Below are 16,557 nucleotides of genomic sequence, written 5' to 3'. Positions count from 1 at the left end.
TGCGGCTAAGGAGATCCTGAACATGATCAGCACCTGCTCAATGATCAAGCTTGGCAAGAGCTATAGGGGACTTATGATTGATGTTCGTGTCAAGAACAACAAACTCAGGGCGCGGGGTAGAAGAATTGTGCGTCAGGTGTGCGATGTAGGCACGCCATACCTCCTGGGCGCGTACAATTCTCCCTTACCACAACCTCTAGAGCTCACCGGGACTGTCACAGGCGACGCGGCCCTTGATCTTCACATCGAACGATGCGGGGGAAGTGTCAAACTTGCTTGTGCAGTGGCCATCTCTGGCCTCGCTCTAGACACTGCCAAGACTCTGCTTGATCTTGTGGGTGGAAGTCTTCATGAATTTATTCAGCGCCTCCCGAGGCAAGTGGAACCTATGAACTCTCAACTATCCCGCGGCTCCGAGCTTTTTCTTGCGATCGATGGCGGCGGAACAAAATGTACTGTTTCAGTAGCAACACAGTCTGCGATCGTGGCGCGAGCTACAGCAGGAGCGTGCAACATCAACTGTGTTACATTAAGAGAACTTGTTGAGCAGATCAAAGATGCCACAGCACGAGCGGTAGCTATTCTTTCGGAGAAATATCCTCGATCTCTGACAGATAACGGAAACACTGCTCGTTTTAGCAAGGTTTGGGCCGGGGTAGCTGGGCTGCACCACAACTACAACCCCGGAGCATTATTGGGCCACCTCGAAGAGCTTTTCTCTGTATCTGCGCACAATGGGACTCTCCTTCTTACCAGCGATGATATGCTCCTCAGTTCGTGTCCTGGGGTTGACGATTCTGTCGAGCGTGGTATTTCGTTAGTCGCTGGCACAGGATCCGTGGCAACCGCATTCCGGAAGTTGCCTGATGGAGAAGTGATACAGATTGGCCGGATGGGTGGCTGGGGCCATCTCATCGGTGATTACGGCAGTGCTTTCGACATTGGCAAGAAGGCTATACGGGCGGCTTTGACGAGCATTGAGCAGCGTCAAGGAGAACCTAACTACCAGATGGGCGATTTTGAAAGGGCAATTCTACAAACGGTGGGATGTACGGAACGAGAGTTGCTCCCTAACCTGCTCCATCACTCGGAAAGACAGCCAAAACAGCAAATTGCTGATCTTGCAAAGGTGGTAACCAGGCTTGGTTTCAGAAAGCCTAAACCAGACAATCAAGCCTTTGCTATTCTTAGGTCCGGAGCAAGGAGCCTGGTCAAGCTTATCAAGCCGCTAACAAAGAAACATATTTGTGATCCTGACATGAGTGTTCTGATAATGTCAGGAGCTCTTTTGAATATCCCGGCGTACCGGGAACTAGTTTTGGATGAGTGTTTAAAAGCACAAGTGCCACTCTTTAAGAAGGTTCTAGTCATCGACAACCCGTCAGACTGTGCAGCACAATTTCTAGCTAGAAGAAAGATATACATTGGTGATCCGAGATGAAGCAAAAAAGGGAGAGAAGAGTTGGCTACATCTGATTGAAGAAGCAGAGTATCCATTGGAGCGTAGGCAGGATAAGAAAAGTCGATGGACAGGGGAACAAAAGTGACGATGCTCCTCTTTAGGCTAGAAAGCACTGAGATATAAATCCTTGACAGTTGTCCCATTGCAGAATACAGCGCAAATCACAAGCCATCCTGGTTCATATTTAGATTGTTCTCCTCCCTTCACCATACATGCCTACTGAAACATCTAGATACAGATCTTGCGCAGACATCAATCACTATGCGGAGTGTAGGATATACTACACATTGTCCTCTGTGTATCACTTTTAAGATGACCGGCTTGAGTGGCTCTTTCTGTTCGTTTTAGATCTGTGATGAGTAGGGGAAGCTGGACGGAAATGTCTTTCAAAGTTGCTGGCAAATCTTTTGCAGGCTTACAGAAATATTCGATTCGTGTGATGAGTTTGCCGTTGAAATCCACAAGTTACCCAGGTAGATGCTTGACGACACAATCCCCTCTACGGCTAGAGCCTCAGCCGTGATCGTAGCACGCACTTCAACGCTAAAACTGGTGGCTTATACTTTTGAGCAGACCAGTGAAGCTTGCCTGGAAGCTAATTATTCGGGAGTCAATAAGACATCCTAACCAGGATAGTTAACAACGAGAAAGGCAGCCGCGAAGAGATCCATCTTGATGAATGTACGAGTACATGATGGCAAGCAGGGGGGATGCGGCTGAAACTCTTACCCCTGTCCGTATTGCCTGGAAATAACGTTATGAGTGAGCGTCCCCGCATGAGCGAATCCTTCAACTTGCAATCATATCATCCCTGCCCAATTGCAATCGATCTACAAGGTATCCTCTGATTGCATTTGTTTTTTCGAATTAGCGCGTCACCTTCCGCTATCACAAATCTCTTCGAAACAATGCACCGGCACCTCTTAGTTCAACATTACGCTTTTCATTGACAGTGACTTGCCGTGACTAGAATTGTATGATTTTTAGGATACCAAATAAGTCCAACTTTTCCGCCGCGGCTGTCCGGCACTGCCAAGGAAGCCTGCCTGCCTGTTGTGCCACAGCTGTGATGCAACCCTAAATCGAACTAGCACCCAGCCTAAACCGCATGAGATGACCGGGATTGCTGCGCCGAGAACATTACCGAAGAACTCATTTTCAGGTGACTGTTTTGATTAATTCTCTCGATAAACTATGAGCATGGAATGTTTCTCAGTACCAGCCTGCTGATATCGGACTAAGAATGCGGCTAGAAAATATCTTGAGAGCCATCGCGCTACTACCAGCTTTATTAGGTGAGTACCAGAACGCCGATATCGACCACTTCCATTAAATTGTTGGATAGGGGTTGCTAGCGCAGTGGCGTGCACCAATGTCACGATTTCTAGTTCAGACGACGCAGATGAGGTGCGGCGAGATTGCAAGATCATCAAGGGTGATCTGACATTCGCCCCCGACTTGGCTGAAAGCATCAGTCTCGATGGGGTCGAGGTGGTTGAAGGCAGCATCCTCCACAATGGGTGCGAAGATGACCATCAAGACTGCCCTTCTCTGACACCTTTCGAAATCTGGAGCTCTACTATCACCACGGTCAATGGAAGTATTGAATTCTGGTATTTCAACGGCCTGCAGGAGCTAGACTTCTCGGGCCTTACCCTCGTACAGAATGGATTCAACTTGAAGCGAATGCATTATCTTAAAGCGCTAGACATATCGTCGCTCACACGAGTGGGGTTTCTCATAATTGAGGCCCCCAAATTAATGACTCTGAGACATGAGAAACTCGAAGGATTCACAGGAGAGGACGGAGAAGGATCTGTTGCGTTCTGGAGTGCCGGTGTTGACTCCGTCGATAGCTTCTACAGCGCGCCTATCCGGCTTGCCGGAAATTCCGAGCAGTCGAGGTTGTCATTCTCGAGCTATGATCTCCCTAATGTCAGAAGGCTTACCATAGGGTGGGCCAAGGTCGAAGTGGTATCGATCACAGGCGGCGGGTTGAACGTCACTTTCGGTGCTAAAAACACAACGTCAATCGAGATTGGCAGTCTCGAGTTGCACGGGAATCTCACTGATATCAAGCGCGCCTCAAGTCTGAAAAACTTGTCGATTGGAGATTTCACATTCGATGACTCTCGGACGACTACAGAGATTGATCTTGACTTTGACCAAGCATCCAGCCTGAGTATCACGGGGAATTTCGACCTACACACGATCAAGCTCCCGCCTGCCGCTCTGAACTGGCGAGACTTTACTCTAGACATAAGTCAATGCCCAAATTTAACACTTGACTCTCAGTACCGGAATAGTAGCGACAACAGCTCGCAGGAACAGATATGGTACTGGCCTCAGCAAGATATGCAAAGCATATTTATCACAGGCGTGCCAGTATCTGATAAATTCTTGTACGTCGTCTACCGTGTGAACCATAGCCACGTCCCTAGTTACACTCACGCTGACATATGGATTGCATCAAGCGAATCATTCCTGCAGTATAATGCGGAAGGCAGCAATCTCACAAATCCCCCAAAAGTGCTTCAGAGCTTTGATATAGCACCATCCGATGCGCTGAGTTTTAACTGCACGCCTTTCAACGAACTGCATGATAGGGGCGTGTTGCCTGCAGATTACAACTGTACGGATGTCACCAGCAGTGCAGCCCGTGGATTAGCAGCCCACACATTCAGGCTTCCAGCAATGGCGCTTCTAGTCATATATTTGGTTTTGGCTTAATCATCTCTTTACAGTTGAATTATAGAGTTCAGATTTAAATTCGTTCCTGTGCATCATCACTATGGGGCCTTAGCTTACCACCGAAAATACCCATTACCAGACCTTTCCGTTGAAAACAAGCCAGCGCCTTGCCGTTTCCAGATGTCTCCTGACCACGGTTGAATTATCTCAAACCATGAACAAAGCAATAGCTGCAGCCCCCATGAGTGTAGCAAGGGATGCCGTCAATCCAGCCGCACTGTTGCCATTCGTGTTCCCACCACTTGAGCCGCCACCATATGGATTGCCACTCCCACCACCGCCAGATGATGTCGGACTTGACGAAGCTGAGGATCCAGTGGTCGTAGAAGCAGTGTTGATCGTGCCACCGAATACAGAAGCGGGAGATCCGGCGTTATCCACATTCTTGGCTGCGTTCTTGTAATCTGTTAACTGGCTGGAGTTGGCAGGATTGACTACGCCCGACATCCCGCTCTTGCAGTGTGAAAGAGTATTTTGAGAGCAGTAAAAGACAATTGGGTCTGTATCGTTGACCGTTACGGTAAAGACGTTCGCCTAGATAGTCCGATCAGTCTGCTGAGGAATATCGATCTCAATTGATACTACATACGTTCTCGCCGGAGGATGTAGGCATGAATCCAGAGTAGAAACCACCAGATGTAGCAGGAGCACAGGCGTTGCTGAAGTCTCCCATTACTACGCTATGGTTGAGCGGATGATAGTGGAACTCCAGTTGGTCGCCTTTGGCCGCCGTGAGGGTATCTGGAGTGAAAGTGAAACCGTTCATCCCGACATCGATACGATGGATTGCTGCATTGGCTTGTACAGCGAGAGCTGTCACGGCAAAGAGCTTAGCTTTGGAAGACATATTGAGTGGGCTGACAAGTTGGCCGAATTGGACAAGTAGGATAATGAATGATGCTTGATCCAGACTGAGAGAGGTTTTGAGCAGATTGTCTGACTTCAAACTCAACATTAGCGGCTACTTATTATATGTACTGTATCTTCCCTAAACTTGTCAACGGTAAGGGGTATAGCTCGGCATCGAAGTTCTCCGCCGCTAGCGAGGTTGTGTCAAGCTCTTGGTCAGAACTCTTATGGGTTCTACGAACACAGCCTCACGGTGAACATTAACTTCATTTGGTATGCTATCAGATGTATTAGCTGCTTCAAAGAATCAAGGAAGACCATTCTCTCACGCGAGCTAATCCTGGTCATCTCTGACAAAGCTACTGAAATCAAAAACCTGATCTCACGTCAGGGTTGCTCATTGGTCAGCATTGTTATTCTCCTGGACAGATCGGGCAGAGTGGGTTCACCCTAGGTGGTTTCACTAGCACGGCAAGGTGTTGCAATCAGGCGTAGCTCTTGAGCTTTGAGGCAGTGCAGGTGAGCTTAATTCACCGCACCTCTCCTAGTCTGGAATGGCGGATCGGGACTCAAGTATGAATCTCTCCGCTCTTGCAGTAGCTTGGGCTGCGAGACAGATTACTCCGAATCCCGCTGCAGGTCAGTACCTATTCTCGAGTATCAACTCGTAGAGATAGCCAGAAGAGGCATGCAGATTGCTAACGGCCGACGTTTTTACAAAATCCTGTACAAGGCGTTCCGGCGCCACGGGAGCATCTTACGTCACTTGAAGACACGTGCACTGGGTGTTCCTTCGCACTGCACACCACTTTGGGAACGCCAAGTATAGAATTGCTGCATCTCTCACAAGAGGTGATGCACTGTTCAACATTTTTCAGTATTGGTTTTGGGTTGACAACAGTAGGCTGCCTCCCAAACGACCGCCTGATTACTATACAATTTAGAATAATTATCAACTGGAAACTCGCGTTGTCCGTTCCACTCGTAGCAGACGATCACACTTATGAGGCCACTTGGCATACATCGTCTATCGGGCAAAGGCCGGTCTCGAGAGTTATCTGCCTCAGACCTAGTCTCCAGGCCCTGTATTTTGAGTCCTGATTACTTCTTTGTTAGCCTTCAGCACACGTTGATAGTTAGGGTGAATAAAGAGCAAACAAAATGTTGGGCGTGCCAAGTTGTCAGAATTTTCAGTGTGAATATGCAATCATAGAATATCATGAAAGTAATTGTGAAAGGATCATCCTTCGAAGCTTTTGCGAGTGACTGAAGCAGAACGTACCATGAGAGATGCAAATCCATGCCCAAAACGCGACAAATTGAACCCAACAAGTGGAAGAATTGCATTGGAGAAGCGGCTCATGTCAGGCCTTGGACAATTTCCAGAGGCTCTGCCGCGGTTCGTCATAACCTTACCTCAACTCACCACGATCTCTTCTCAGCAAGACTTCTATTGTATGGCCACTTTCCGATGTGCTCATCCAATTAAGTAAATGTTTGAACATCGACTAGCTATGACAAACGTAGGCTGGATACATGTGGCACTGAAGACCACGGTGGTTCGTGACGGCTTGACAATTCGTCGACTTTGCTCACTTGGATACTGTGATGAAAGGAAGAAATTTCTGTGTTGCGCGTAGTGGAGTGGGAGCTTTCCTACAGAGGTTGGATCGTCCCCACTACCTAGCGGGAATGCCCCTGCAGAAAAACAACGCTTGTCTCACCGCCTTCTGGCAAAATCAAGACGCCCCGCAGACTGCCAAAAAAAAAAGTTCCAGAGGATAGGAAGCCAGTGTCTCTATACTCCAACAGCCAACAATCTGCTCAGATCTCGCCGCACAAACCTCCGAGATGTCTCAGAAACAATCGAAGAAGCGCAATGGCGCCTCTTCAAGCAAGATTACGGACTCGCGCTTTGCTAATTTCGAGACAGATCCCCGATTCCGCCTGCCTTCAAGCAAGAAGACGAAGACCACTATCGACAAGCGATTCTCCCGAATGTTGAAGGATGACGACTTCAGCGCAATTTCAAAAGTCGATCGATACGGTCGTAAAATCAAAACAGACACCAAGAAGAAGGCGCTCCAACGTCTCTATCAAGAAGAGGAGGACGATGCCGAGGTTGAGGATGATGATGTTGTACGGAGGGAGCTGGAGAAGGCGGACGCCAAGTACGACCCGGCTCGAGGAGGTGGCTTCTCCTCCTCAGATTCCGAATCGGACTCTGATGAGGATGATGAGGACTCAGAGGCGGAGGAAGTGAAAGCCGATACCGCGCCGGACATGCAGCGTTTCCGAACCGAGCAGGCTGAGGTGCCCACAGGTGATGTCACCAACCGGATTGCGATAGTCAACCTGGACTGGGATCACGTCAAATCTGTCGATTTGATGGCGCTTTTCTCTAGTTTCTTACCTGTTGGTGGTCGCATTGAGAAAGTCGCCGTCTACCCCAGCGAGTTTGGAAAGGAGAGAATGCAGCGCGAAGAGCTCGAGGGGCCTCCCAAGGAGATCTTCAAGAAGAATGCTGCTGCAGAGGAGGACAGCGAGGAAGCCGAGGAAGACAACAGCGATGAAGATGACGAAGATGTGGATAGTGATGAGGAAACAAAGAAAGAGCTGCTAGAAGAAGGCGACGATCAAGATTTCGACAGTGATGCCCTACGCACATATCAGCTCGACAGGTTACGGTACTATTACGCTGTCGTGACCTGCTCCGACAAGAATTCGGCACATAAGATCTACCAGGCTACTGATGGTACGGAATACCAGTCATCATCAAATTTCCTAGATCTACGATTCATACCCGAGGATGTCACGTTCGATGATGAGCCTAGGGACGAGTGCGATGCCGTGCCAGCAGGCTACAAGCCGGTCGAGTTTGTGACTGACGCACTGCAACACTCGAAAGTCAAATTGACTTGGGATATGCACCCGGAGGAGGCTATGCGGAAAGAGTCCATCAAGAACGCCTTCTCGGGAAGCCGAGCAGACATTGCAGAAAATGACCTTCGGACTTATCTCGCCAGCGATAGCGAGGATGACGATGACGATGAGGCGGCTGAGGAGCAGCTGAAGAGCGAAGCAGGAGAGGAGCCGAAGCTGAGTAAGAAGGAACTTGCAAGGCGCAAGATGCGTGCCGCTCTTGGCTTGAGCGAAGATCCTACTCCCAAGTCGTCGAAGTCTGCACCCATTGGTGGTATGCAGATTACATTCACTCCTGCCTTATCAGAAGTGTCTTCTGGTAAGAAGCAGGACGAGCAAGAAGAAACCACAGTAGAGAAGTATCTGCGCAAAGAGCGAGAAAGGAGAGCTAAGCGAAAGGAGAGGATGTCAAAGACCGATGGCGACGACGCGGGCGCTGCTGGCAAAGACGGCCAAGCTGCAACGGAAGACCTTGGCTTTGATGATCCCTTCTTCACTGCCGAGGAGCCTACCAAACCCACAAAGTCTGCAGTTCGGAAAGAAGAGCGGCTCAAGAAACGCGAGATCAAGGAGGCGGAAGAGAAACAAAATGCAGCCGAGAAGGCTCAATTGGAGCTCCTCATGGCAGACAACCCTGACGAGAATACCGCTCATCTTGACCATTTTGACATGAACGAGATCATACGAGCTGAGAAACACAAGAATAAGAAGAAGAAGAAGAAGGGCAAGAAGGCCATTGAAGACCGTGGAGGTTTGCAAGATGAATTCAATATGGATGTTGGAGATTCGCGTTTCAAGGCCGTCTTCGAGAACCACGAATTCGCCATCGATCCTTCGAATCCGAAGTACAAGGCTACTCAAGGTATGAAAAAGCTTCTGGAAGAAGGGCGGAAGAAGAGAAAGACGATTAGCGATGAGGAACCTATTTTGCGCCAAGAAGGTGCGCCGAAGAAAGCCAAGCGGGATGATTTGGGTGGCCTTGTAGCCTCCATAAAGAAGAAATCTGGTGGTCGCAAATAGCTGAGACCATAGTAATAAGATACCCGTGCAACACATGTGTATTCCTGCAGTTATGCTGGTGAGCTTGTGACCACCTCAAAGTCAGCCTGCTTTTTGACTCATGCCACTTGCATTACTTGGCGCCAATGATTCGGGGGTACTGGTAGCACAACATACCTAGTGTAGCTGGCCGGGCCTCAATTTCAGCCTCTTATCAGTCAACAGTGTGTGACCTGCATGAAAAGAACGCTTTGCCGTCTCAGGTCCCTTCTATTTCTTTCTAAAAAAAAATAAGAATAAAAACCATTCTCTTGAGCACCTTGCGCGTGTTCCCGGCCTCTTCTTGCAAAAAAGGCATATCCATCGAAGACGTCAACCAACCTTTGTTTTCCACTTCTCATATTTCTAGTCCCTTCTTTGATTGTAGCCATGTTCAAACAAATAGCAAAGGCATCTACAGAATCGGCGTACGATGCTGCCCTAAACGGGCTCAGCATGGCCAAAAGCGCGGTCTCGAGCCCAACAGTACAGCAAGGTTTATCTGCTGTGGCAGACAAGTCAGGAAATGTAAGATCCGCGCAAATGTTTCATTCTGGTTTCGGATCTAACATTCATAGTAGACCGTAGCATGGGTCGCCGAAAATAAAGGCACGGCTGTTGCTGTCGCCGTTGCGGGCGTCGGTATTACTGCTATCGCAGCTCCTGCTGTGTTCGCAGGCGCAACATTAGGCGCGGCTGGTTTTGGCCAAGCAGGTGTCACTGCAGGTGAGGCTGCCTTCTAATGATTACGCCCCTTCTACCTCTCAGCGTGCTCTATTCTAATACATAAGCTCTCTTCAGGTTCTGTTGCCGCTACTGCCCAGAGCTACCTGGGATCAGTGGCCGCAGGCAGTGTGTTCTCGACACTCCAAAGCGCAGGAGCAGGCGGACCCGGGGTAGTTGCCGTCAATTCCGTTGTACAGGGTGCTGGTGCTGTGGTCGCTGGGACTGTCGGGGGAATCATTTCGTGGAGCAAGTCAAAGATGTGACGCTCGGGTTGCAATACTTAAGGATAGCGGAAATTATCATTCTGTGACCAAAGTCTTCGTCACAGGGCAGCTAGAGCCATCCATGGGTCTGCAGTCATAGACTCTACTAGAGAGACATATGATACGTTGTGAATCCCTTTTTACTGCATGTTCTAAAGAACTTTGGACTCGTGAGCTACCTTTAGCATTTTTTCACTGTTAAAAAGAACTCATACTCATGATATCGAAACAATTCTAGCTTCATGAACATCCGAAGCATCAATGGATAGGTATTTTGATTATAGTATATTCGTCCCGCTCTCATGCTACTAGGATCCAAAGCAACTGTGGTATGATGGCTGCTGATATTATGGATTTGATCTTCTGGTTTTTCTTGGATTGGTTGGCTTCAACGACGCTTGAAGAATCTGGCTCCCGATTTCCTTGAAACGTGATTCTAAAGCCTCATTATCAAGAGGTTGATTGGTACTATTGTACCATGTATCCGCCCCTCGGATTGGAAGGTCGCTGATGATAGTTGTCAATTCTAGTCTCTTGACCGTTTTCACATAATGACACTCTATGTGCCACGTTCCATTGAGCCGTAGGTCTTTGGTCACCTCCAGGTGCTCGCTGAGAATTGGAAGTGAGCAGCCAACACACGTGGCGGCATGCCTAAGAGTATAGTGCGTCAAGCAATACGGTTCGCCATCCACCTCATAATAAGAATCCGTTGCCCCGAATCCTATATCACAGGATTCTTTAGCACAAGTGAAATGATCGAGGTGGTACTTCTTATCCAATGTACTGATGTACGAGCCCCGTAGAGCTCTCCCGCAACTGAAGCATAATAAATCCAGTCTGCGAAAGTAATCGGTCTCACAAAGATATTCTAAGGTCTCAGGCTGTGGGAAGAACTTCTCACAGATCCCAACATTGCAGTCCTAAATGATGAGTTAGCTGCTTTGTGATGATAATAATCAAGGGAGCTTACAGCGCAGGTGAAGCATTCTAGGTGAAACTTTCTATCTGACGAGTCGTTCTGCAACGTATTGTGCCAAGGTGCCGGTGCCTTTACGAACTGGCCAGTCAAAACCTCGTGACACTTAAAACAGATTTTGGGAGATTTCTTGGGCGGTTGATCAGTTGGTTCAGACTTAGCCATGTCGTAACCGTTGGCTGGCGTCATGTCTGCGGTCTGCTGAATCTCTTCTGGCTCCGAAACGATGTTGTCATCCGGACGAACAGGCTGTTGTGTATTAGTGGTTTCTTGAACAGTGTCCTGTGTGTTCTTCCAGGTGGCGCCCTCCTGCAGGGTCAGATCCTGTAAATCTTGCAGAACCTCCGGCAATGGGCCCGCGTCTTGAGATACGGAAAGCCCGGGTAGACGTTCAGTCAGGTCGATGAGATCACCGACTGCGTCGCTGTTAAGCTCCATTCGGGCCCTAGCATGGCCGATCATTCGTCTGTACACCTGGCTATTGATAATCATGTCATCGAATTCAAACTCGATCTCTGAAGGTGCCATAAAGCTAGCATCATCCCGTGTAATGGTCTGATCATCTCGATCCATCGTATCATATATGGAAGCCGGGGCATGAACTCCAGGATTTGCATTTCGGAGGGACTGTGTCGCGTTTTTCGACACCCCAATTGCTCCCTGGTTACGGTCAAGCATTTGCCTTATATCGGTGAGGGTATCCCTATATGGTTTGTCAATCAATATTACCAATAAATAATGGATATAGCTATACATTTGAAGGAGTTGAATCAGGAGACTGATAGCCGTCTGTTGCCCTCTTAGAGCAGTCAAGAGCTCTTGTAGTTTTGATTCATTCCACACAGTTCTGATAGCGACCCTCCAGTTGAGTCTACCCGAGGATGATGTAGATGCCGTTATACGCTGAATTTCTCGTTCAAGACAGCTGTACAGCACCATGCAGCCGGTCAAGGCCGTATCAAGCGCCATAGCTACATCTGTTCTGGTCTTCCAGGCTTCTGCCAAATCCTGTCTCTGGATCAAAAGACCCTGGATTTGGGAAAGAGATGCGCCGACCACAGTCGACTCGGAACATATTGACACAACAGTCATAGGAGCATCCTTGAGCTTCCCTTGTAAATCATGCAACTTCTTCGTTGTTGACAAGCATGTTGCCGTGAGCCCTACCTAGTTCGCCGGTCAGTTTGCCACCTCAACAGCCCGCACTTGATGCTCGCTTTGAAGAAGATCTGGAGGCATAATAAAGACTCACAACAGTAGAGGCAATCGAAAGAGGGTCCATCTTAAAGTCCTATCTTCTCCGACGCAATCCGCGACTGACATGATTGTAGGAAAGAAGATGAGTTGCAAACTTGGGGCTGCCTGATGCCTCAAGGTGGCAGAGCCTCGCGGCCCCCAACTAACCTCATGCATCTCCAGCTGAATAGCACTGGCAGTCAGTTGGTTCGGAGCCGGTGACCCAATGCAGCTTAGCAAAAGGATCTGATAAAGACACCATCCTTTTGTGAATGTCAATTCTAACCAGTTCAGTTTTAACCATCAACTCCGACAACATGGCTTGCAAAACACCTAACTACGGGAAAGACTCAACAAATAAAATGATCGTAACTTCTATTGTGTTTTCGTAGCCGCCTTAGCAGCTCCATTCTCGAAACGTCAATTAAAGCTCGTCCGCCTCACCAACACCTCCACTCTTGAATTTGTCGGTTGTAGACGGGAGTTTGTCAGACTAAGCAACGGCGGCGTAGGGCCAGGACGGGCAACTCCGCCCGCCGCCAATAGCTTCCTATGGGCGCCTACTCTGGCACTTAAACCGCCTAAGGTTCGGCCCACTATACAAACTACGGCGCTAAGAAGCCTGTCACTCTTGTTCTGCGCGGTGCTGTCGATCTCTGAAATCAGCAAGTTGAAATTGGTCGCTATGTTAAGCAACCACAATGATCGCAACAATTGATTCAAACCAACTTTGTAATAGAGCACCCTTTGCCTTATTTGAAGTGCTAGAGAAATGAACCTTCAGTAAACCCAAGTCCGCGGTGGTAATCGCTGTAGTGCATTACCCATAATTACTCGGTTTGGTACCGTTGTAGTGGGGAACCCATAGCATCCTGATCATCACGAGTTTAGAGGGTTCCTAGACCAATGAAAGTTTACTACCATTTGCCAGAACAGAGGGTACACCCGCCGCTCCATATTCCAACTGCAATTCTGTCATCGTCAATGTCATGGCTTTTGAAGCAAACCAATTCTCTCACTTCGCTTAGATCTTTACTAACACGAGCATTTTTAGAAGCCCGTAGCTTGCATCATTATAGTGATAATACTCCATGTCCTCGAGTGGACTAGGATCTGGCCTCCGCAGCTCTCCAAAGTCTCTACGTCTGTCGTCATGGGCGGTGGAGACACTTGTATGGTGGTCACTGACCTGACCATAACATTCCTGCCTGCTGGCGAGAATCCTTCAACCAATAAGCGGAGTAGAACTACATGGCATCGCATAGAGAAGGATCTCTACGTGGGTAGTGGGCACAAGACGGCGTGGCTGCAAGTGGCTTCGACCGCCGAGGAGTCTATCACCCCGGACGATTTGATGGTAACGGACATCACAATTGATGAGGCTGCGCCAAGTCCAGCATGGGGAGAACGGCCTGGTGGTATCTGGCTGCTCAGGAACAAATACTCTAACCACCACGACCAGGTAGTAACCGAGATCGATGCTCTCTTCGGTACAGATGCTGTTGACCCTCGACCACAATGGTCTCTCGTTCACCAGCCTCTACGGCTGGACGCGCTATCCGAGGTGCCCGCCGCAAGGCTTACCGTACGGCACGGCAGACCGAAGCCGAGGCCTGCGCGGGCTACGCTGAGGGCTAGGGCCGATGGGACATTCAAGATTGTCCAGATCTCTGACACGCACATGAGGGCTGGCGTTGGAGCATGTAACGATGCACTTGGCCCTGATGGACAATCTCTGCCTGTGATGGAGGCTGACTCTCTCACCATGAAATTTGTCGGAGAGATACTGGATGGCCCTTATATTTTCCTACTGCGGTGGGTTCTTCTTGCTTGCCTTCTGCTTCTCTGCTTCCTCCAGTTCTGCATTCGCTATCTCTGCTTTTTCGATGAAGTTCTTGACATTCCAATCTGGGTTGTAGTATAGCTCGACTTGTCCAACTTCATGAAACTCAACAATCTCAGACAAACCCATATTTGCAAGATCGAGATTAGCCCACGTGCCACGGAATGCATGTGCTGGTATCCGCCCGTAAGTCAACGCCCTCTCCAAAAGCTCCTCCATAACTTTATCCACAATCCCCTCATTCATTTCTGGTATCTTTGAACCATGCGTCTTGAGAATCTCATTCAAGTCCTCCGTGTTGCTGGGGGCATAAAGAAGAGTGTAATGGTCTGGATGGGCGACAATAACCTTCTTTTCATCGAGGCATTGACGATCAATGAAAAAGAAAAAGTCTGGCGTTTCTTCGTCTGCATTGTCGCGCATATCCCTATACAACCGATACAAGTCATCCATATTGCCGTCAATGTCTCCAGTCCAGGGTACGATCTTTGGCTTGACCCATGGCATATCATCATCCTCGTCAACGGCCGTGGAAAGCGCCGCTAGGATCAAGTCTTCTTCTTCCTTCGTAAGCTTCGTAAGGCCATGTACTGGAACAAATTCGTCTTCCATCTCCTCGTTCGCCATTTCGCTTGCTGGAAGAGGGATTTGGAATTCCTCGCCGTTGACGCCCAGAGCTAGAAATGCAAAAAATGCGAATAGGGTGATGACGAATGATGCAAGATGCGAGCTGCCTTGAAGCAGAAGCATTGTAAGCTTGAGGGAAAAGAAGCCACCAAATTGAAGGTCCTGAGTAAAAGCAGAGCTCCGCTACATTAGTTCCATGGAAGTTGGGGTGCTTAAATACAGTATCTTAATAGGTAAGTTGGTGGGTCTCCTAATGTAAGGTAGGCTGTGCCTTGCTGCCTGCAGGCTGTGGCTAAGCGCAACTGGATTCAGTGGGTCTGAATCCTTCCCTGCTAGCCACGAACCCTCTAGATATACGCAAAGCAATTAGTTCTTATGGTGCCATTTGTTACGAGTGGAACAAGCTAAGCCTCAGGTATATTAAAGCTATCATGTCTCTATTTACACTGATCATCGGAGAAAAATGAGTATCTTAACGACATTCAATTGACAACGCGACCGACACCGAAGCTTGTATTCGGAAAGCCGAATCATCCGCGGTATCATTGAATACCTTTATTGGTATTATTAGAATTTGAATGGTGATGCTACGCTAATTACAGGGTTTTCAACGGATCCGGAGGCGTAGGGTAGTCCTTCATGCTCTTTTCAAATGCTCGCCGCAGCTTTATCATAGGCTGAGCTACCCAAGTGTTATACGCCAGTATGTCGGTCTCTTCTTTAGGATCTCTTGTAATATTGAAGAGATAAGGAGATTCCAGTCTGCCGGAAGACTTGTTAACCTCCGGCTCCCAGACGTAATGCATCTTCCAGTCTCGCCACTTGATTGCCCGAAGCTCCTGCTTGATGTAGAAGCAAAATCCCTCGCGTGGCGACTTAGCAGTCTCAGGGTTTCGGAATAGGGGCATTTGGTCTACTCCGTCTATTGGTCGATCTTCTGGTAATTTCGAGTTTGTAACACTGATGATGGTACTGAACAGATCCGTCACATGGACAATTTCATTGGAAGTGATGCCAGCGGGTACGCGGCCTGGCCACCTTATAATGAAAGGAACTCGCAAACTGCCTTCCATTGCTGTATGCATGGTTCCTGACCACGGCCCTGCTGTTCCCCTCCATGGCACACGGAAGTCGGGTCCATTATCTGACGCAAAGATAACTATTGTGTTGTCCCGCAGACCCAAAGAATCAATGTGATCTAGAAGTTGGCCCACCCGATAGTCCATTTCCGCCATAGAGTCTGCAAAATCGCCTTGTTTTGTGGTGCCTGCAAAGTCTTTATGCGGCAGTGTCGGGAAGTGCAAGTGGACCAGGGGATGATAGAGAAAGAATGGCTGCTTGTGATTTCGATTGAGCCAGTCCTTGGAGCACTCGACTAGTTTTTCATCAATTTTTCGTCGCTCTTCGATATCATATTCGCAAACGATTTCAGACGGAGATCCCGCCTTGCCCTTCATAACATAGGGCGTTTCGACCACATCTGGGTCGAAACCCACAGAGGACGTAAATTGAGTTTCATCCGTCGTCCGAGGAATCCCAAACCACTCATCAAAGCCACGATCGCTAGGATAACGACCCTGAACATCACCCAGGTGCCACTTGCCTTGATGGGCACTCACGTAACCATTCTCATGTAAGACTTCCGGAAGCGTTTTTTCCCAAGTCTGCAAACCCTGAGGAAATCCAGCTGGTACCGACTGCTGACATCCAGTACGGATCGGATGTCTTCCTGTCATCAGCGCTGAGCGTGTAGGCACGCAGTCGCTTTCCACATTGAAGTTATGGAGCAGAAGTCCCTCTTTGGCAAATGCATCTATGCGCGGAGTTGCCGCGCCTCGAAGTATACCACCACCATAACAAC

General features: G+C 48.7%; 2 protein-coding genes across 2 annotated transcripts; one reads left to right on the top strand and one right to left on the bottom strand.

Annotated features, from left to right (window-relative positions):
* Positions 1-6,913: 6,913 nt before the first annotated feature.
* On the top strand, positions 6,914-9,004 carry UCRPA7_3383 (putative pre-rrna-processing protein esf1 protein; the record flags this gene model as incomplete). The annotated part of the gene is made up of 1 exon (XM_007915928.1): positions 6,914-9,004. One exon carries the CDS (start codon positions 6,914-6,916, stop codon positions 9,002-9,004), a length of 2,091 nt encoding a protein of 696 aa, XP_007914119.1.
* A 5,029-nt stretch (positions 9,005-14,033) lies between these two features.
* UCRPA7_3382 (hypothetical protein) lies at positions 14,034-14,696 on the bottom strand (the record flags this gene model as incomplete). Its single annotated transcript, XM_007915964.1, has 1 exon — positions 14,034-14,696. The coding sequence occupies one exon, from the start codon at positions 14,694-14,696 to the stop codon at positions 14,034-14,036; it is 663 nt and encodes a 220-aa protein (XP_007914155.1).
* Positions 14,697-16,557: the final 1,861 nt, after the last annotated feature.

Source organism: Phaeoacremonium minimum, assembly GCF_000392275.1.
Source record: "Phaeoacremonium minimum UCRPA7 unplaced genomic scaffold PA7_03_scaffold_270, whole genome shotgun sequence".
In the NCBI taxonomy this organism is placed as follows: domain Eukaryota; kingdom Fungi; phylum Ascomycota; class Sordariomycetes; order Togniniales; family Togniniaceae; genus Phaeoacremonium; species Phaeoacremonium minimum.
Note: the sequence above shows the minus strand (reverse complement) of the source record. Positions and strands in the feature narration are given on the sequence as shown.